This window comes from Trematomus bernacchii, unplaced genomic scaffold, assembly GCF_902827165.1.
Source record: "Trematomus bernacchii unplaced genomic scaffold, fTreBer1.1, whole genome shotgun sequence".
Taxonomy (NCBI): Eukaryota; Metazoa; Chordata; class Actinopteri; order Perciformes; family Nototheniidae; genus Trematomus; species Trematomus bernacchii.
In genome coordinates, this window is record NW_022987851.1 from 7,946,765 (window position 1) to 7,969,159 (window position 22,395).

General features: G+C 38.2%; 1 protein-coding gene across 1 annotated transcript; it reads right to left on the reverse strand.

Moving 5' to 3' along the window:
* Nucleotides 1–5,292: 5,292 nt before the first annotated feature.
* wdr95 (WD40 repeat domain 95) lies at nt 5,293–21,517 on the reverse strand. Its single transcript, XM_034113394.1, has 27 exons — nt 21,450–21,517; nt 20,744–20,969; nt 19,516–19,569; nt 18,445–18,711; nt 17,996–18,081; nt 17,783–17,875; nt 17,657–17,702; nt 17,504–17,550; nt 16,733–16,850; nt 16,492–16,561; nt 15,667–15,907; nt 15,473–15,578; nt 14,806–14,957; nt 14,528–14,630; nt 14,266–14,372; nt 14,099–14,178; nt 13,945–13,999; nt 13,812–13,857; nt 13,379–13,438; nt 10,735–10,897; nt 10,496–10,591; nt 10,335–10,393; nt 9,619–9,751; nt 9,476–9,515; nt 9,002–9,090; nt 7,663–7,844; nt 5,293–5,346 (listed from the first exon to the last, which is right to left on the reverse strand). Exons 1-27 carry the CDS (start codon nt 21,515–21,517, stop codon nt 5,293–5,295), a joined length of 2,841 nt encoding a protein of 946 aa, XP_033969285.1.
* Between the last annotated feature and the right edge of the window lie 878 nt (nt 21,518–22,395).

Genomic DNA, 22,395 nt, shown 5'->3' on the forward strand with positions numbered 1-22,395 from the left:
TGTCGCAATATAGGGAAACAAACTGTGACAAAAACATATCAATTAGTTCAGAATCAGAATACATTTACATTATTACAGCAGAAAAGAGCCAAAGACAGCCTAATGTTACTTAAAGTATGCATACAAAAAGTATTAAAGATTAAAAACAAGAAATTATAATAAAAACAGTTACACATTTTACAAAATACACATCCTGTAACAGTTTGGAGGATTTAGCAGCCAGGTATATTACACAGTTTTAGCGGCATATATATATATATATACACATGGTTGGTATTTAACAACAAGGGGTGTTGTACTGTGTGATATTGGTATTTATGGAAACATTTTACACCTTTCCTTCAAGTATTATACGTTGTAGTTACTTGTTGGGTACTTAACATGAATAATCACAGTTACTATCCTTTCACTCCATCACATTTCAAAGAGAAATAGGCTATTGTTATTTTAACTCCACCACAGTAATCCATCATCAGCTTTACTTTTTAGATAAAGATTTAAATCACAATTGATCATAACTCAAAATACATATATTTTTATATATTACCAAGTGGTTTCATGTAGGCTACAACCCACACAAGTTTCATGCTAAATTAAGCTCTGTTGCTTGGATATCACTAGATCCTGTTACATCAGCGTAATATAAAAGTACATAACGACTGATGTGTAAATTAGCATAATTACTAGCTAGCCGCTAGCTGCTAACTGCCGCCTCGTCGTTAATATCAAATCCATCATAACAACCCATTACCATGCTGTCATGAACGCGCGGTGCTGTTACGTGTACGCAAATTGACGTGCTTGATGTGAGCGAGCATTTTGGGGGGCATGTTTAAAGTTGCGCATGCGCTATGAGCGCACATACGGGTACTTCTCAGGCATGCCGGGTAATCTGTGACGTTTCGCTCTCTCAAAAGTTGGGCCATTTTGTCATCATGCGCGATTGAGCAACTCTCATAGGAATGAATGAGGCCCCGCCTCCCACGCTGTATCCAGTTCTTATTATACATCCATGATCCCCCTGCCCGATCTGTACTGCACATGTGCGAGATGGTCCGCCATATTGGACAACTACATACGGCAACTCTACTAGGACACTTGACACAGTGGCTTTTGGCAAAGCAGAAAAAGAACCGAGAGAGATTATTGTTATTACAACGTGACTTCACTATTATTTAACAACTCTTTTTATTGGGTTCTTTTATTTGGGGTTAAATACATTGTCAGAATAAGTGAGACATGGATTTAACTTCTGTTAGACAGCTATCATACTGAATAAATATTTACTGTGAATGTTTGCAAAAATGTATGGCATATAGCTGTCTAACAGAAGTTAAATCCATTTCTCACTTATTCTGACAATGTACTTAACCCCAAATAAAAGAACCCAATAAAAAGAGTTGTTAAATAATAGTGAAGTCACGTTGTAATAATAATCTCTCTCGGTTCTTTTTCTGCTTTGCCAAAAGCCACTGTGTCAAGTGTCCTAGTAGCAACCCGGTATCACGGCAAGACGTGAACATGTGACGATCTACCATGCTGGGAGACGTGAATATGTCACGGTTTCGTCCCTTCAAACGTGACAGTTACACGGTATTGTTAACATGGCCCAACCAGTGGAGAAATACCCGGAAGTGCCAAGCAAATGGTCTACCGCGCCTATTGGTCGGTTTTTATTGTCAAAATGAGATGTTTTTAATTATTTTTTAATCGTCACACTTGATTTCGCCGATTTTCTTGTTGCCCTAGCTGGTCGACACCTCTTTTAGCAGAAACAAAGGCTACATTAATGTATTAAATCGATGTTAATCCATGTGTGTGGATCATAGACTGGTGTGGATGTGGAATTAACGGACGTGACGTTGTGCGATTGCGTTGCCAAGCAACGCAATTTACAAACTCTTCAACTACAACCCTAATTATATTTTAAAACATTTTAGAATGCCTCACGAAATACTTTAATGTAAATTAAAATGTAAATGTGAAGGGATGTGTGTAATGTGATGATTGACATTATTCACCCACGGATCTATGGGTTGGGGGTATTGTTCCGCACGGACATTTTAGTTAACCGGACTTACTGTTGATGTGAAATCCGAAAAAAAAAACGTTATACACCATAACGGTGCACAGCTGATATAAAAGGACTTGTCGTTTTTAAAGATATTACTGATTTTTTTTTAATATAAGAATGTAAATACTGAGTTGAGAGAATAGTCAGGGGATTTGGGTGATGGGAGACACATCTATGGATTCAGAATTTCAATAGCTTACTGTTAAATGACGGATATACCTTTCTGTCTGTGATGTTTTACAAATCAGATATTATAAGTAAAACATGTGAAATAATATAGCAATATCCTGTACAATTATGTGAAAACATGAATAAAACTACACATCTTCAGATGTTATACATACACAAGTGTCCTACACTAATAATACAAAGTTATTATGGCTGTGTGTACCTTGTGTGCACCGCCTAGTGGTTAAAGCACGTTATTGAATTAGTTGTGTATATGTCAATGAACCTTAGAAAATCTTGAAAGGGATATGCAAAATAGCCATTATATACAGTCTTTAATTAACTATTAGTAGAGAATAACGAGTAATGAATATACTTTATAGGGTATTGCAGATAAATGTTTAGTCTTCTCAAGCAGCAACTATCAAATATCTCTCCTGATTGTTGGCACTTGACAATCACCTTTCCCTGAATTTTACTCAGGTGTAACTAAAGCCTGATTTAAGGGTTGTTTATATTTCACATCATTAATCAGAATCTGCAAAGTAACTAAAATAAATGTAGTGGAGTAAAAATACCAGGTTAACCTCTGAATTGTAGTGGAGTAGAATTGCTGTTTTGTTTAGTAATGGATATTGAATATGGAATAAAGGTTTTGACAAGACCTGGTGTAACAATAATCAAAAAGGACATTAAAAGAGCTCCAGATGTCAATGATCTAAACAAAACAGCACACCTGAAATGTATATTTAAATACTTTATTAAGGGCAGTGAATTAGTTTTTTCTGTATGTTTTTCAAATCAGTGTTATACAGTAGGCTAAGTGTCATAGACAGTGTTACATTGTTATTATTATCCTTAAAATATATATAAAACAAAACCACTTATGATCTTTTTTTTGGGTGGTTTACTAATGACAGTTAATTCTGTTTCTGCTATTGATGGTTTCATTTTTGTGAAAAATAATAAAATAATAAAATTCAATAACGTGCTTTAACCACTAGATGTGCCTTTCTATCAGCTGTGCACCGTTATGGTGTAAATACAGCCTATCTACCAATTGGATCAAATATAAAAGTCAGCCGAATAGTATTGATACTGCAAGGAGACGTATTGTGTGAAAAGAAATGTAAGATGTTGTTTAATTGCTGATATATTTATGATCCACGTTACGTTTTCAGTTTTGGCGGCAGTGCTTCCTGTTTGTCCAGAAGTCTTCTCATCAGGGCTCTATAGCCTACTGTACATACAGAACTACGGCAGATATGTAATATTTAATGCAGCCGAACCGTGTATTACAATGCCGTTATGTGGTGACCTCCAAAGAGAAAAGCAAGCAAACTCGGAATAAAGTATTATTTTATTTTTAAATTTTATTTCGGATTTCACATCAACAGTAAGTCCGGTTAACTGAAATGTCCGTGCGGAACAATACCCCCAACCCATAGATCCGTGGGTGAATAATGTCAATCACCACATACATTACACACTTTTACATTTTAATTTACATTAAAGTATTTCGTGAGGCCTTCTAAAATGTTTTTAAATATAATTAGGGTTGTAGTTGAAGAGTTTGTAAATTGCGTTGCCTGGCAACGCAATCGCACAACGTCACGTCCGTTAATTCCACATCCACACCAGTCTATGATCCACACACATGGATTAACATCGATTTAATACATTAATGTATCCTTTGTTTCTGCTAAAAGAGGTGTCGATCAGCTAGGGCAACAAGAAAATCGGCGAAATCGAGTGTGACGATTAAAAAATAAATTAAAAACATCTAATTTTGACAATAAAACCCGACCAATAGGCGCGGTAGACCATTTGCTTGGCACTTCCGGGTATTTCTCCACTGGTTGGGCCATGTTAACAATACCGTGTAACTGTCACGTTTGAAGAGACGAAACCGTGACATATTCACGTCTCCCAGCATGGTAGATCGTCACATGTTCACGTCTTGCCGTGATACCGGGTTGATTAAACTACCAGGAATTTACACTATTAATGACAACATCAAATTTAGTTATGGCAGAACTATTTTTCATGCTGGCTTACTATTTCAATTTATTTGTGTTTTACCCCTTTGTTTCCTGTTTGTGTTTAAAGGTCCCATCATATGCTTTTCTGGTTATTACCCGTCCCCTTGTATGTTATGTAACGGTCTGCAAAGTAACAAACCCTCAAAGTACAGCCTGTAGCGAGTGAAACTCTAACACAGAAAATACGTGTCTATGCTGCCCCAGAACGCCTCGTTGTAGATTTTTCTTTTTCCATTTTTTTCTTCCGGGGCCTATTGACGTCACTAAGTCCAAATGGACCAATTGGCACACAGCTATAGAACAATAGGCACACCCTCTGCCAGGGTGGACTCCCGAGCAGCTCAGGAGTCCGCCCCGCGAGGCCCCCGGAGCGGACAGTGTGAGGTGGATTTCCCACTGTGTTTCCCTGGATGCTGGATATAGACCAAGTGCCATGCCATGGTGTCCGCTGGCATGGCACGCAGACCCCAAGCAGCAACCAGGAAACGCCACCAGTAATCCGCCAAAACATGGGACCTTTAACAACGATTTTCTGCTAAAGAATGAAGATTTGAGATTAAAGTAAAAAAAAAAAACTCTTTCACAGGTTTTCCTCAGATATGAAATACATCATCTGAAGGGAATGGTTTTCTGAGGTCTGAAATGAAGTTAAGAGTTTAATGATCCTGAGAAGTGACTCAGCTCAGTCCTGACCACAGTAATGGCTTCATTTAGTTCTTAAATAACGGAAAAGTAACATCAAATGATGCCCACTGATATGTGCATAGAAAAGCAAGGACCAAGTAACAAACAATATGTCAGTTAAATATTTAACTACAGCAGGTATTGGATGTTAAGCACTGATGAATGTAAGGGGAAGGGATGAAGAAAGAAGGGGGATGTCATCTGTCAGGCTGGTCTGGAGGACCAACTGAAGTCCAGGCAGATCGAGACTTAATGTAGGGGTCCCAATCTGAATATAAGCCTCCAAAAGGAGTCCGTTTTCAATTTAGCTGAGTTAGTATTGATTTAACTGAGATCCCAGACACTGTGGATGTTGTAGCGATATGGGATGATTGGCGACTGAGGAAAAACGACATGTGGTGACCAGGTATAAGTAAGTTAAGCAGCTGATTAGGTGTGGCTGAAGTGTTAACTTAAATAATTGTTGATCGAAACCTAAGTTTGCTTATATATAAGTATTTTTTTTAAACAGCATTTCATAGAGTATCCTTAACTTTGATCTTTGTTTTTTCATTTAGTATATACAAACATTCGTAACACCCTTTGAGGCAGCATTCATTGAAATGTTCTGTGACAGATCAATCCAGATTTGTCAAGTCTCTTGTTGATGGTGTCACCCTGAGATTTTTCTCCAGTGTCACCCTGAGATTTTTCTCCAGTGACAGAAAAATGAATGGACACATTTGTTGTCGGTGAAGGTTACTTGATTTTACTGAAACACAGTTAGATTTTTTTTGTTCTTGACAGCTGGCAGAATACAAAACTTCCTTTCCACATCACACTATTTTTAAAGCATGGGCGTGAATAAAACACAAGGCTGTGTGGATAGCTGTGTGACCTATAATTAAGATTCTTCCCAACCAGAATATTTCAGTCCTCTACTTTCAAAATTACTGTTCTCGCCTTTCCTCTGGGTGCTTATATTCACTGAGCATTCCTTAGTAATTCTGAGCTCCCCCTTTTTTGAATTTGTGTGGATAATTAGGTTAAAGGGTAGTGCTAGTTAATGTAATCAAAAAATAATGGTGGTGGGGCAAACCTACCCAGGGACCCTTTTCAAATGATTGTTTGTTAACATAAAATGGTGTGTGTGTGTGTGTGTGTGTGTGTGTGTGTGTGTGTGTGTGTGTGTGTGTGTGTGTGTGCCTGAAGAAGAAAAATATATAAATGTCATTATGAGATCACGTGTATCAGCATTGATCAAACATGCCTTCTGTAGCTAGGGTGAGCCATTATCAGAATAAATTAGCAAGCATGCGGTCATGGTCATGGTCGATCACACACCACACACGCACACGCACCCACACACACGCACCCACACACACACACACACACACACACACACACACACACACACACACACACACACACACACACACACACACACACACACACACACACACACACACACACACACACACACACACACACACACACACACACACACACACACACACGTCACAGTGTATTATGCTTGAACAAACAGAGCTGTCTGCTCCCATATGACTGACTCTCAATCTACTTATACCTCAAATGCGCAGCTAAAAGCTTTGCATCCTGTCACATCTTCTAAACTAGTACTATACATTCAAATCAGTTACCCTGAGATCATCTTTCCCTATTGTGCCTTAAACAGCTGGTGTTTAATAAGCCACACTCCATCCAAAAACAGATATACCTGAACACTACCTGTATATAATAAAGGAAGTAGAAAATAGCTAAAACAAGAGTGTTACAAAAATTGTAATGCAGGGTTTTATTAATCATACACTGAATGCCAGAGCACCTATATATAATCCAAGATAATGCACTTAAAACAAGGATAATACATCATATTTTGAATATAAATAAAGGTATTATGCAAACTAGGAAAGGTGGATATATATTCCCCTTCCCTTTTTCCAGATATTAGAACAGTAAAATTATCCTTGTGAAAAAACTGTTTTTCTCACATTAAAAAGTTGTAGATTTATGTGAACGCAACAGAGAATCAACATAAGTATTTATTTGGAATCATGTTTGTGTCCACCTGCTAAGGCTCCACTATGTTCAGAAGCTTTTCTTTGTCGGTCTCCTCAGCTGTTCAGCGCTGAGCATGTCATGCACAGTGGGAATTTAGAGCTTTTTTATTTGAAGGAGTTCAATTACTGAATGTGACAATGATCAATTTTCCACCTTTGCGATCAATACAGTTTCATATTTTTCAAATTGATCTAGTTCCTCAGCCCTTCTTATAAGAGGTCTGGTGTTGGATGCCTCCACAGTATGAAGCCTTTCAGAGCACAGTGGTTCGATAGCTTGTTAGCATGCCTGAGAGTTCCATGACAGAGCCTGAAATGCAAAAGAAAACACTCACTCTGAATATAAATTAATAATATAACTTGTCACTTTTTAAGCTGAGTCTAGTGTAAGCCTTGCATAGCATGGGTACAGCAGTTTTTGCTGGTGTAATGGTTATTATTCACCCTGTCTTGTGTTCCTCTGGGTACAACCTGCCTTTAATCTGACTTACACCTTACTGTGTGTCTCTGACTGCAATCATGACGCAAGAGGAGCAGGCACAGTTCAGTTTGGTTCAACATTTGCAGAAGGGAGAGGCAGAGAGACACATAGCTACACCGCTCAGATAATCTTAAGTGAAAGAATTCGGCTCACCTTTAGTTCACCTTTATGAGCCCCAGTCTTGTCAGTATCGATGTCATCAGAACTAATTTTAACATTCAGAATTTCATGATGAGGCATGCTCAGAGGATCAATGAGGACCTCATAGGGGACAGCAGGATGTTTCCACGAGGAGGATATATGGACACTCCAGCTCTCAGACTGCCCAAAGGTCCCTGTGGACAAAGACACTGCAATTTCTATTTTATTTCCACATTGGGCAGCTTTGTGCTGAAGGAATTTGCAGTTGAAAATGTGGCTTCTTAAAATGTCACAATGTCTGAATCCATTTGAAATCAAGTGTCTGCAGGTCCCTACTGTGCAGACCCCCACTACTGACCCACAGGGAATTGTAATCTTTATATTTGAGTCTTATTTCAGGTTGAAATATACATATACATTGAAAATATTACTAATGACAGTTCCTAACAAATTGAAATTTGAAACGTATTTTTCCTGTCCACTCTTAGATTATCAACGTCACACAAAAAGAAATACAATTGCTCACAGTTATGTAGAAGTTATGGATGTAGATTTTCAATAGGTGAAAAAGTCAGTTTTGCTGGATGTACGTGAAGCCAAAATACTATCGACGTGACAGCGGTTTAAATTAATAGCTCAACATTTTGTTGTGCATTAAATATGAACCGACAGTCACCAGCCAGTTAGCTTTAGGACAGTAAAAACTTATTTTAGAACTATTCCTTTAAAGTCTTGGGTTTCTAAAATCTGGAGGTTCCCTACACCAATTGGTCAGTAGAAACAATTGTAAACGTCTATTTATTTGTTGCAATGTTATGGCCTTAAGGAACATGTGCTCTTACATCATTATCTGACTGAATAACTCAACCAAATGACCTTATTTATTTGATTATTATTTATATTTATGTATAGGTTATTATAGCTAACATTGTGCTTACATGGTGCATTACCCTGAATAGATGTGTGTTATTACCAAAAAGTAATTCACATAGTGTAAACCTGCAGCCAGGTAGTATTTTAGCATAGAAGTGCTGGTTGTTTACGCAGTCTCTAGGCAAATGTAATTAAGCTGCCATGTAGTTTGCTATGTGTGCTGTACTTGATGGGTACTTGAAGGTGACAGGGCACATTCACACTACACGAGGAGTGGGAATAAAAGGGCAAAACTGCTTATTTTTACCCCAGGCCCCATAGTGGTTTAATCCAGCCATGAATATTGTCACACTGAAAGAAAAAGCCCACAAATAAAAGCATTTCCACCAAAAGCACCGCACCATGATTTATGTTGTTGGCATGGACATTAATAATGTCTAGAAAGAGGGGATTGACACAGATGCAAAATGGCACCCACCTATGTATTCTCCATGTGCGCTCCAAAGGCGCACAGTGTAGTCTGTGGATGAGGTAAGCACCACTTGATCATTGTCAACAATCTGCAGGCTGGACCAGAATACAGAGACATGACATTTAATGAGAGAAGGCATTTCTGGCAGAACACCCTAAATCATCCACTCTGTTGGTACGTCTGATGGCAGATGCACCCCGCACAGCACCTTACCTATACTGATTGTCTGTTTAAGACCCTCCCACACACAGTTTCTTTTGATTTGTCTACTGCAGCAGAAGGAAGTTTTGCTGTGCTGCTGCTACCAATAAGTCATTCTAAAAAAAAAGATTGCTTCCACTAAGGATGTACCCTCGGGGACTTTTAAGCATACAACAAACTTAAAGTTAGAGACACAACCCAGAGTAGAATTCCTGTTTGATAGCGTTCACCAGATTATATAAGATTAGATAATATGACTGGCCACAATTTTTTACATACCCAGTAATTCGGCTGGTGTGGGCACGCCAGAAGCCTTCAGCTAAATGAAGATGAAAAAACAAAGAGGGTTTAATTTTCCACGTTCTGATGGACAGTAACAGTTTTTCACTGTATGTCTAATCAAGGTGAAATATTCAGATTACCTCTAGGTGATTTTTGCCCAGCAGTAAACTTTTCCATGTTGTAAACATAGATGTAACCAATCCGGTCAGCAGCGTACAGCAACGTGTCTTTGGCTGTTTTAGCCAGTTTTGTAATCTTTTGTTGGAATTTAGACTACAAAATGAAAATGAAAAAAAGCAAAAAGCGTTACTTTAAAATCATGGCACACACATCTCACCAACTTTTCATATTAATGATTTTGCATTAACTGACTGTAGCAAGTGTTACCCTCCCTGAAAAGAGACTTAATACATTATAGCCTCTCCAGATAGCCTAATACATCCTCTCCAGATACATAATATCAGGTGCCTGGTTACTTTTGAAGAAACAAAAGTAGATTCAAATAATAGCACCTCGAAACTGTTGAGAGACATTGTTGCTAGGTAACAAAACAAGTGGGCTACGATAGCAAAGAACATATATTGTTTTAGTTTTTTTTTGTGTGTCTTTAGTGACAATGTATGACTTCTATTTGGGCTACCAATATTAAAGGTCTCTGCTTTGCATTATGTAGCTGCAAGGAAGGATCCTGCAAGTTGTTCAAAAAATAGCACTAAGCAAAGAAACAGTTTGCCACAAACGATCCTAATGCCTGATAAGCTATTTTAAATATAGGAGAAAGAAAAGCAAAAACTAGAGTCCTATGCCTTGGGACCCAAAAGTGAATCCAAGAATATTGTTGAGATGCATTTCTTACAGCTTTGAAACTCCCAGCTAATTTGCTTCCACTGAGCACGTTCCAGATATTTATACAACCTTTAAAAGAGAAAATACATAATTAACAGTGTAATGGAAGACGTTGTGAGAGGTTTTAAAATGCCATCATGCGCTGTAATTAGAGCTGTTCATTACACTGACCCATGGCTCCTGCCGACAGCAGAGCTGTAGCCGAGGAAAAGTGCTGCAACTTGGAGTTCTTAAAGAAAATTATACTTGGAACACTTGTATCCAGTCCTGTATCACAGAAAAACACATATAATTATTGCAATGTTACTTGTGTTGAAAGGTGCTATATAAATAAACTTGCCTTGCCTTGCCTATATACACATCTGAGTTTAAAAAATATATATTCATCATCTGCCTTGCTTCAAGGTTACCTTCAACATTTTGGTGTTCAGCTAGAAGAGGGCTGACTAACCGACACCGTATTCGTCCAGAAATTACATTCCACACTATAATCTCTCCATCATAGCTGCTGGTGGCTAGGAGAGATGGGGGACACTGTGCCACACAAAGGATGTCCTCCTTATGGCCACTTTTCTGAAAAAAGACAAAGTGCAAGTATTTAAAAATTACTCCAGGATAAAACATTTACAAGTTTGAGCACAGTTTGTTATGAAAGATTCCTGCCCTTTTTATTACCTAAGAACAGAGTGGAATAATTTATTATCACTTCAAAACATTTTAAACTCTAACTAGCCACAACCTTAACTTACTTGTTTTCCTATATATATTAACCGTATCAATTTAGAAAGGATCAAGGAGTTTGCACACCTTATAGAATAATGAGTGAGTGAGTTCCCCAGTTTGTTCACAAAAATATTAAAGGAAATTCAAACAAGTCAAATATTACTTCAGCCACTGTACTTGAACACTGAAACTGATGCGTATTGTGCGTCTTGTTTTATTCCACTGATCTCAACAGAAATATGTTCTCTTGGTGTGATGCTGCCAACCAGAAACTGTACACAAATCAGGAAAAGCAGATGGCATTTCTGACCGGCACTGATTACTTAACTTACTGTAAATTATATTCAAAGGCCAAGTGAAATATTAGCTGAACCAGGCCATATTTTGAAATATTAATGAATTGTAACATAACTCAGACCATCTGGAGGAACAGAGAATAAATCACAGTAAACCCGAGGATAAGTGGATAACGGAAATGGACCAATATACAGTAAATTATATAATGTATATAGAAGAACCCATTGGTCTCTCTCCTGCAGGCCTTTCATGAAAAACAATCATCAGAGAAGGCTCTAACAGGGGTCACTTTTCTTGCTGTCCTCTCTACTGCATTATTTCTCCTCTGTTAGTTGGCCTATATGAGGGTGAGTGCAACCACCAACCATAATAAAAGAGATGGGAAAGAGAGCTGGGCCCTGCATTCTGAGGTAACCTGACCACTTTATACAGGTCAAATCTGATCAAGGAACTGCAATCTATTCTGATATTTTATATGGACTGAACACACAGCTTTCAGAGCACACGACTGCATTTATTTATGTAATTGTTGATTTTACTTTATAGGTTTGTGAGATTCAAACTCTCACTTCACTAAATGTACTTCTATAAAATGAAAAGATACTATGAAAGGTTTAAAGTTCTTAAACAAAATCACGAATAGGATTACAACACTGTGACACTTTAGACTTAGAGGATCAAATCCTTAGCTTCTGTAAGGAGATTTTTCTTAGGACAGATGTATTGCTTTGTAATACAAAACATGCACGTGCCTGACCTTTTGTTCTAATCTCAATATCATTTATGTGAACACAATAATGGGGAACAAATATACTGACGTTGACCTATTAGACACTGTAAGCGGTGCATTTGTTGCAGAAAAAAATAATCTAACATTTCATGAAAAACGTAGTGAGAAGCTATGTGATGTGACATCAGCGGTGATGTGTCTGTGAGAAAACCCTCAATATTATATATTACACTATAAATTAGTTTAGCCCTACATACAATATAGGTTAATGAAGTTGGCAGGAAAAATGCTATCATCATGTTTTTAATAACATTCTCAATAGTGAGAGAAACGGAACAAGGAAAGATGGAGGATAAAAGTGAGGCAGGGTTGAAGGGGAAACTTGCTGCTCGATTTAAAATAAAAAATTCTGCAATCAATGTTGCACAGCAGGGCAGAGATCAGGGAGGCTGCGTTACCCATATCTTACTGAGTTGTATGGCCAGTCAGCAAAAAAGGCTCTAAGGACCCCAGTGTCCTCTGTGTGTAATATGAACAAACAACTGGCAGTGAAGCTTTATCTACACAGCCCTTCAGGTGCACCAGTGACTGAGGCAGTGCAAAGACAGAACTGGCACCTCTAATGTGAAATGCACAATGATAATATGTAAAGAGCATTGTAAGGTTCTACTAAGTTAACTATTTGTTTATATTATTGGCTTTGTATACGGTGTATCAGATTTATATATTTGTATGTATTTCTTATCCTCATTGTTTTAAAATTAATATGATGGAATCGGCACAACATTTGTCTCTGAAATACAGTGGAGTAGAAGTACAGTATAACATGGCACCACATGCAGGAAACATTCAGATGCTCTGAAAAATATTATACTCACACTGTAGCACTGTTTTGTTTGCTCCTCATTGTCTGGGGCCTTGGGTCCCTTGAAAGGCGCTTTATAAATTCCATTTATTATTATTATTATTATTATTAAAATGATGAATGAGGTTGTAATGAAATGACTTCAGAGCTAGCACATATTGTTTTCTAGCTTGATGTGTTTTTGATCATACATTCATTTTGCAGAAAACATCCAATTTGTGTTTATGGCAGGTTTTTTTTATGCTGATACTGTATCTGTGCTCTTTCAGAAACAGAAGAATAATGATCCATCCAGTGTCTGCCTAGAATCAACGTCACGGGAGAAGACTAACTCTCAGTCGGAGCCCATTGAATAACTTGTCTTGTAACTATTATTTTTGTCTGACTGAATCACTTTTCTCAATGTTATTGTCAAGACAACTCTCTATTCATTACTCACCAGATCATCTTGCCATGAAGGCTGTGGCCTCTGGACATGATGAAGGCCCTCAGGTATGTCCTGAAAAAAGCAAATGCCCACTAAGCAAACAGAACATTTTACATCTCGATATTAAAACATTTAATTATGTTATTAAAATAAGTACATTACAATTCTTATTAGGCAGACACTGACAAGAAGTGACATCCGCCATGCAGTAAAAAATGTGCAAACTTCTTTCTAGTTTTATAATGAAATTCAGGCTATATGCCGCATGAACTATCAGTATTTTCTTTGCCGTTTCTCTTTGCAGCTGGTAATGACAATGTGAACAAATGAAAATGGGATACAATACAATGGATGGATGGATGGAGGAACTGGAGGAATAATTGGAATGGGATTTCTGAAGCACAAATGACGAATGATACAAAAAATTCATGGCTTTTGTACTCACTGGGTAAATGTCAATCTTCCGGTCCCGGCCAACAGACATCACATAGCTTCAAATATAAAATTGCACAAGCTCAACATAGATTAGAATGTATACTGAGCAAAGAACACTTGCCAAATATCACATCATTACTCACAAAGTCCTGTGAACTTGCAAAAAGATGCAGTCGCACACTTCGTGACATTCATCATCTACGGGAAAGATTGAAAGGGATTTTTCACAAATACTGTATAATATAGTATACAAACTTTTTGTTTTATGCAGAAGTAATGGAAAGGTCAAATACATACCTTTCCTAAGTGTCTTTAGGCACTGACCATTGTTAAAGTTCCAGATCTTTACACAACCATCTCTTCCACCTGTGATGAGTCTGCAAATAAAAACAACTTATTAAGATGAAGTTGTGGCTCAATATATTTTATTAAAGTGAAATGTATCACAAACTGTTGTACTGTACCTCCTCCCTTTGGGGTCAAAAGCCATGCATGTGATGGCAGACTGGTCATGGGTGCCACCAAATTCAAAAAGCTGCCGCCCAGTGTCAAAATCCCAGACTTTAACCACCTGGAAAAAGTAACATATTGAACGAACTGTGCTGTTGATATACAGTAAGTAAGATCAATTCTGTTTTGACACAGATTGGATAATTTCTTCGCTGGAAATGTGAAGTTGGGTCACTTGAATGACTTTGTGATGTACTAAAGTATTCATTTACTCACGGATCCCTCACTGCAGCTGACAACCTGACGGAACTCCTCACTGTATCCGCAGCACATTACAGTCTCATCATGAGAAACAGTCAGACGGCTGTGGAGCCTCGGCCTTAAAGAGGAAAAACTAATAAACATTAATAAAAGAACAACTCTTCAACAGTCTTTTCTGTATTTTTTCTTATTTGAATTTCACAAACCAACAACCTTGAGAAATTTTGTTTTTAAGTATCTTCACAGTACATTGGATTCTATGATGAATAAAGAACGGGGGCTTGACAACCAACCTTATCTTCAGGGAGAGCACCGCAATGCAGTCTGCTGCAAAGTAGAAGGATTTTACAGCAGAGGAATACGAGCAGGCAGATATGTCACCATGAATCCCGCTGGCTTGCGAGTCTGCTGTAAACAGGCAACACTGATCTTGAATATCCCAGATCTGAAACAGCAACAGGTAAACAGAAGTGTCCAAATTATTCACGGAATACTGTGCTAAATAAAGACTAAAACCTTCAATGTGTTCTAGAAGCACATAAGTCTTAGCCCTAATGTGCACCATAGAATATGAATACTCTATATTATATATTTGATCAAATAGTATTAACACTGTAGCTTGTCTAGGTGGAGCTTCTGTTTATCCAGCTGTGAAGTAATGTCTATAATAAGGCATCATGTTTTATAAAACAAAATCAAATAAGACTTTAACAGAAAGTAACTATAGCTAATATACATTTATAATATTGTCTTCTGAATTGTAGAGTAGTATAATTAATTTAAAAGCAGAACAACATTTAAAAACTCAAGTCAAAGACAAGGTCAGATTTTTTGTTTTACATTTTCAAAGTTTCCAACTGTCCACAGTGGTTATTGCATGCCCTCAAATGAATGCTGTACTCCGTTTGAGCATTTAGAATGTGGAAAATCACAGAAACATACAAATGAATCATAAATCACCTTCACAGTGCAGTCTATAGAGACAGAGAAGATCTGACCGTTCTCTGGGATGATGTGCAGGTAAGTGATTGGAGCTGAATGGCCTTTCAAAATACCGTTAGGTTTCCTAAAACGAAAAACCAAACCAAGAGGTGAAGCTTTTGGATTTATTGTTAATTGTCTTAAATAAAGCCCACTGAATTATGGCTCCTCACCCAGAAAAATGTGGGTTCCACATGCGTATCAGTCTGTCCATGCCTCCAGTGACCAGAAGGCTGTGCTTCTGACAAAGGTCAAAGGTCTTGACACCTTTGGATATGTTGAAAACTGTCTGGTCACACGATGCACGGAGCTGCGGAGTCCAGCTCAGTTGGATCTTCTTGGTTTTACCTTCATAGCAGGCCTCTCTGATATCATCCAACTGCTGCTCAGCGTCTGTTAGAGGCAGCACACGGCCTGAAGAAGAAACAAATATAAATGTTATTATGAGATCACGTGTATCAGCATTGATCAAACATGCCTTCTGTAGCAAGGGTGAGCCATTATCAGAATAAATTACCAAGCATACAAGTGGTCATGGTCGATCACACACCACACACCACACACGCACCCGCACACACACACACACGCACCCGCACACACACACACACACACACACACACACACACACACACACACACACACACACACACACACACACACACACACACACACACACACACACACACACACACACACACACACACACACACACACACACACACTTGCATTGATTGGTGAATTTGTGATAGATGAGTCATCATGTGTCATCCCTCAACACTCTATACCAGGCTGCCTAATGTTCGAAACCATTTAATTACTGCACACTGTAGAGTCTTAGCAACATTTTTAGCAGTCATTTGTTTATTTGGATCTTAAATCACAGAGAATATGCATGTGTAATGATAGATGTGTAAGTGTTTTAAGTCACAATAATTAAACCCATAAAGGTGCTTATGCAAACATTTCTCTCTTTAAAAGCCAAAAAAAAATGAAATTACCTATAACGAGCGAAGTAGATTCTTCTTTTGATGAGGAGACAACAGCTTGAAAACTATGAAAATATTTTGCCTAGAGTTAGAGAGAGGAGTTAGATGCTCAGCCTATTTCATTATAATATGTCCGTAATGCACGTAAATTGTTCACACCATCTGCAGATAATGTCTGTCGTCACTTGGCTGAATTTAGATGTATTTCTTTATAAGGGAAGTGAACATGCACATGGAAAAGGTTAAAACTCACCTGTGTTATCCAGTCCTGATGAACCTTCCATCTGACAAATGTCACATTTGGAAAAAGCACTGCATCGTCAATCGCTATGTTGGGCATATTTTCAATCTCCGGTAATTTATTCCATAACCTATCAATAAGAAATTAAGTTATACATCATGCATGAAACTGTTTAAATGTATTGGGACACAGGCGTACCTACAAACAGTACAACCTATAGTTAGCATAGGTATAATTTTTCCACCTTAAGTTTCTGTGCAACTACGGCTTTTACCCGGCTACTTTTCAGTAATTCAATCCGTCCAGACACTCAATTCTCTGTTATGACTAGAACAAAAAAAAAAAGATATATTCATACTTTGATCGACTTTCCCTGATATAATCTCACATACATATGCTTTATTCATGGGGATTACGGGGATGGGGATGTTCGCAGGAGAAACATAATGACCAACCAGTCAATAGAATACTGACTCTTTGGAAAAACTGATTCCCAAAGGTTTTTTTGTGCAGCCTAAAAAGATTGTGATTGAAGATAACACATACAACCTTTTCCTTCTCTAGATGTCTGCATAGCAAAGCTCAATATATTATATTCTTATGAATTAATTAAGAGTTTTGTATATTATAAAGAACATATGGAAATGTAATTATGTTATCAGAACCAGAGACTTTGATTCTCTGAAAATGTGTATCCCAAATTACAATGGAAACCTGGAAATAAGTGTTTAAAAATCAAAAAGGAAATCACAGACTGGAGGTTTTAACAGAAAGGAAAATTACCTGAGGGTATCTCCAACAGAGGATATTATAATGATAGTAACACATCCCTGAAACACAAACACCATATTTAACCTATGCCAGTATAAATCAGGTGGGGTATAATTAATGATACATTTGTTTAAGATTTATTTCAGGATTATTCAAAGGACCTACCTCCGTGTCTCCATACACAATATAACATTTATCAGGGCCAGTGCAGCTATGAGAAAAAACAGAGGCCATTATTGTGACTTATTGTGACATTTGGAAGATATGTTAACATGCAGTTTCGTTGCTCACCCAAAGTCTAATGTCAAAGGCACCGTTTCTAGAGCATTGATCTGGCAGTAAGGCTCCAGAGTGGAAAGCTCATAAAGCTGGATCTCTCTGTCCCTGCAAGATAAAAAAGACGCATACAATAAGCAAAGCAAGGATAGTGTGTGCCCTGCAGTCAGTTTACTTTATAAATAATTGGGTCTTTAATTATGTTATTAAAGCTTTTTTTCATAGTACCCTGTTCCAATCATCAGCTTGTTAAACTCTGTCATCAGAATAAAGTCACTTGCCCACTTTGACTTCCTGCTTGCTGGTCCTTCATTCTGAAATATAATTATGTTACCAATATTAAGTGAGGAAATACCAGCTGTGTCATTTAAGAACAACAACAATTAAAGGCAGTCTTGTTATAGACCTCCATTGTCAACACAGAACACATATATGAGCCATATTGTTGCCATGGGTGATGTGTTCCTATTACTAGGGCACTGTACCCATTTGTTTGGGATATATAAAAACGACATAGTCATTGGCCAATATCTGTGCCCTCAGTAGTAGGAACCAATGGGCTTCGGGCTTGCAGACATGATTTAAAGGTAGACGTATGGTCTTTAATGTGCTTGTTGGAAATAAAAAAAACAGACTTATCCCTAAAGTGTTTTGGTGAATGTACAAAGAATACATACAAACAAATGTTTGGTCTTCAGTGGTTTCAGTTCAGGGCTGCAGCAGCAAACAACACCGTCTTCTCTCACTGTTACAATGGTGCCATCATGGCTGGAGTGGATGTTGACGATGGGGATGCCATGACACAATGTCTTCATCGAGGCTGGCAGAGTGAAAGCCACCTGCTTGCTGCGTCTCACAGTTTCCTGCTTCTCTTTGTATTCATGCATCATATGTGTGCAGAACTCACCCTGTGTCACATCACTTTGTGTCAGGTTATGGTAGTCCTGCACCTTGACAGTCATATCATTTTTATCATGGCTTTATGGGTAGGGTTAGATTTCAGCGGTGGGGGGAAACAAAAATACAGAAATACTTGTTGCAAAAAGAAATTGCCTGTTTGATTTCGGCTATTTTCTACATGTTACAATTTGTTACAATATTCTTTCCAAATGAATGACACTCTGCAAAGAGTGACACATGTGCTATCATGCAGTAACATGTGTATTGAAATTCCTGATTTAGCCCAAATCATTGTGTTCAGGTGAGTAACAGCTCTACTTGCTCCACTAATTCATAGTGAATTACAACTGTCACATTTCATAGGGGCATAGTGTGCAAAGTGTCATAAAAAAGGCAAACCTCCTGAATGAAATGTGAATGCTCCATAAGAAACAAATATACATTTAATCTCACCCATGAAATCTGTCCTTGGCCCAAAAAATCAATCTTCTTAAATAACCCTTGTATCTGCGCATTGCTCTGTGAAATAACAAAAGAATAGAGAACAATGACACAAATCAATCAGGCAATAGCTGAGGCTTGTCCTCGATTGCAAAGAAATGAGACACAGATAACGCAGAGATGAGAGAATCTGAGACAGAGTTAAAATATTAGGAGGAATGTGCCACTGTCCTTACTGTCTTAGGCAAACCCAAACACTTCTTCACTATACGTCCAAAACACTTTGCATCAATGGATCTCGAGCCACCCCTTTCAAATTCCTTTACAAGAAAAAATGATGTCACATATTGCAGAAATGCATATCTAGACTGTCAGTGAGTTTTAAAAAGATGCAGTTCATACAATACCTCGAACGCTAGTTTCAATTTCTGGAGGTTGTCGAGTGATATCGTCTCATCAATCTTATTGGAGAAAAGAACAGTTGTGACATGTGTTATTACATGAACCAATAATAATGCTGGTTGATTGTGAATATTCAAAGAAAAGAGCACAATACAGGATATACCAGAAATCAGGTTCAATTGACAAAAAAATGCTCCTTCTAATTTATTTTCAGTCCACTCAAATGCACTCACCAGGCAGTTCATAAAGCATGCGTGCTAGAAAGGAGATATTAACAGCATGTAATTATCAACACATATGGTTAGGGCTGCACCTCTGAGTATTAATGACTATCTGTAAAGGCCATTTGTCAGCCATGATGTGTGGGGATGCTTTCACAAGGCGGGATGGCTGGCCATGTTCTCTGCGTCTAATGGCCTCTCTTCATTTTGCTATGGTTTCCTGGCAACGGGTCATTTATCCATGACACTATTTGATCCATCATTAATAAATAACGGGGATAAACAGCCTAGTTCCTTAAGGATGTAACTCGAGTCAAGGTTTCCCCACGGTATCTCCTGAATTTCAGAGGTAATTGTTCCATCAGTCAGTGATGGAAGTGCTGAAAGTTGTCTGCTTTACAACATTTCTTTATGAACACTGCATAACTTTGAACTCCTGAGCCTGCTTCGTCCAATCTGCCATGGCACATTGCTTATGCAGGAGAGTGTGACTGACACCTGCACCGGAAACTTCTGCTGGTGTTCAGGCTCCTGCATCAGTCCATCATTTTTGTCAGCTTGAATTTGAATCTACTGAGGTCCTTTTAAGTGGTTGGCTCAGCAACTAAGTTTGTTCCACTTTAGACTGAAACATGGCCATCCCTGGCTCTGGGACAGATCGTCTTGCCCAATGCGCTGTCAGGCTGGGAGTAAATTGATCATCAACTTGATTTAAAATGGCACTTTTGGAATTACCTCATTCTTTCTGCAGCTCACCTTGTGAGTGGGATATGCTTCAGCTGTAGTGTAGTTTAACCACATCAGAAAGAGTGTGTAAACTAGTGATCGTAACACTCTAGTGACACCTTGAGGCTAAATGCTGCAACTTAAAGAAAGCAGACTCAATGGTAAAATGATACAAATCTATCATGGCCCTGAAATAATCAAAATTTAGGAGAATCTTTCAGTTTGAGAGGTCAAACATATCCACACTTATTTCTCAGATTTTACTTTCAGACTTTGTTAACTTTACCTTGAGGCTGCACAATCTGCGAGTTGAGTCAATAATAGGGTGTTGTTTTCTCATTTGAGCCTCATTTCCTTGTGTGATTGAGTGTCTTCGCCTGTTCTGGCTCAGCAGCTCTCGCACCAGCCATTCAGGCTGCTGTTTGTCCTCGCTGCAGTCATCTGTGAGTTTCTCAACGCAACAACCTGACCCCGTCGTCCTGTCTGCAGTTCTCCACAGTTCACAGAGGATGCTGGAGGATTTGAGATGTTGTTTTAATTAAATGCAAGCACTGTTCTTATAGCAGATTGTTATGATGAGTAAATATTGTTCTGGAAAACATTATTATTATGTGAGAAGCTTGTTATTTGTGGTCACTTGTGGCGAAACAAGGTAGCCAACAATGTTACACATACAGTATGTCTATGCAGAGATCTATTAAATCATTGCAGTGGGACTTTTCCATGGATGTAGAAAGAGAGCCGTTATCAGGCTTCATATTACATGTACACTGTAACTCCTCAGTGCTACCCCAGATGGCAACTCAAGCAGCATGACAACAGTAAACATGTGATTAACATGACAGAGAAACAAGGGGCTCAACCTATTATTACTAAGTTCTCCAGACACTGAAACAGTTCAAATTAATACAAAATGGCTTTTAACTATAAATAAATCAAGAGAAATACACACATGTGGTGAAATTAAGGAGAGAAACATAATATCAGGTTACCTGGACACATGTTGGGTTTCTAATCTTCCTGAGGCTGAAGAGGAGCGGACCTCCTTCCCCAATGGCATCCTTGTTAGATGTTGTATTTTAAAGGGTTGATGTGATGTAAAACGCAGACTTTAGTGCAGCACATTGCCTCAGTCAGACTTTAAACACACAGATCTCACATTCGTCTACCTGACACTCACTCTAACATTACACCTGAGCTGAGCAGGTGGCCCCATGGTACTGTAGCTAAGAAACCAAGGGTGACAACTGAGACACTAAAGACAAGAAGCTGCACTTGTTGACGGCCTTGTTAAAGCCATGTTAAATATTGTTTAAAATTAACAATGTATTGCACTATTTACATTGAACTTAAATGAGACGATTATCGTAGCAATCTTTAAAGGGGACCTATCATGCAAAATGCACTTTTGTACGTCTTTTAGAATATGTGTCCCCGGTGTTCCAGGGAACTCACCAAGTGTCAGAAAACACAACCCTCTCTATTTTCCTCCATACCCAAATCTCTAAAAAAGGGGCTGCAACGGATCTGATACAGACTGATCCAGATTTGAACACTTTCCTGACGTCAGGACAGTGGCGCTACAGCTATTGGGCCAACTCCTCCAATCAGGAGGAGACAGCCACGGCCATTGCCGTTCGAAAGCGCTGGAGACGCTGTAGTACATATGCCAGGCCTGTAGGTGGTGCTGTTCTCACAGAATCAGCCCTTGCAAAACAGGGCTAAAATAGTGCAAATTGAGCGAAATGAGGCATGGCTAAAATGCATGATCTGTTTGGTATTTTGGAGAAGAAAAAAAAGTATAAATATGCCTTATATAGGTATGGTCCTACACTATATTATTATAATATAGCATGATAGGTCCACTTTAAGTAATACTAGTTAATTTTCGTTGAACTACCAAGGGGATAAAGAAATTAAACAAACATTATTGAATTT

Bases quoted from the DNA above. Each gene is read 5' to 3' on its own strand.
- wdr95 (XM_034113394.1), bottom strand. From the start codon at position 21,517: ATGCCATTGGGGAAGGAGGTCCGCTCCTCTTCAGCCTCAGGAAGATTA. The intron at 17,876-17,995 runs GTACTATGAAAA...TTTATCTTGCAG, and splicing joins AAGCTGATGATTGGAACAGG to GGACAGAGAGATCCAGCTTT. The intron at 14,179-14,265 runs GTACAGTACAAC...TTTTATTTGCAG, and splicing joins TTTGACCCCAAAGGGAGGAG to ACTCATCACAGGTGGAAGAG.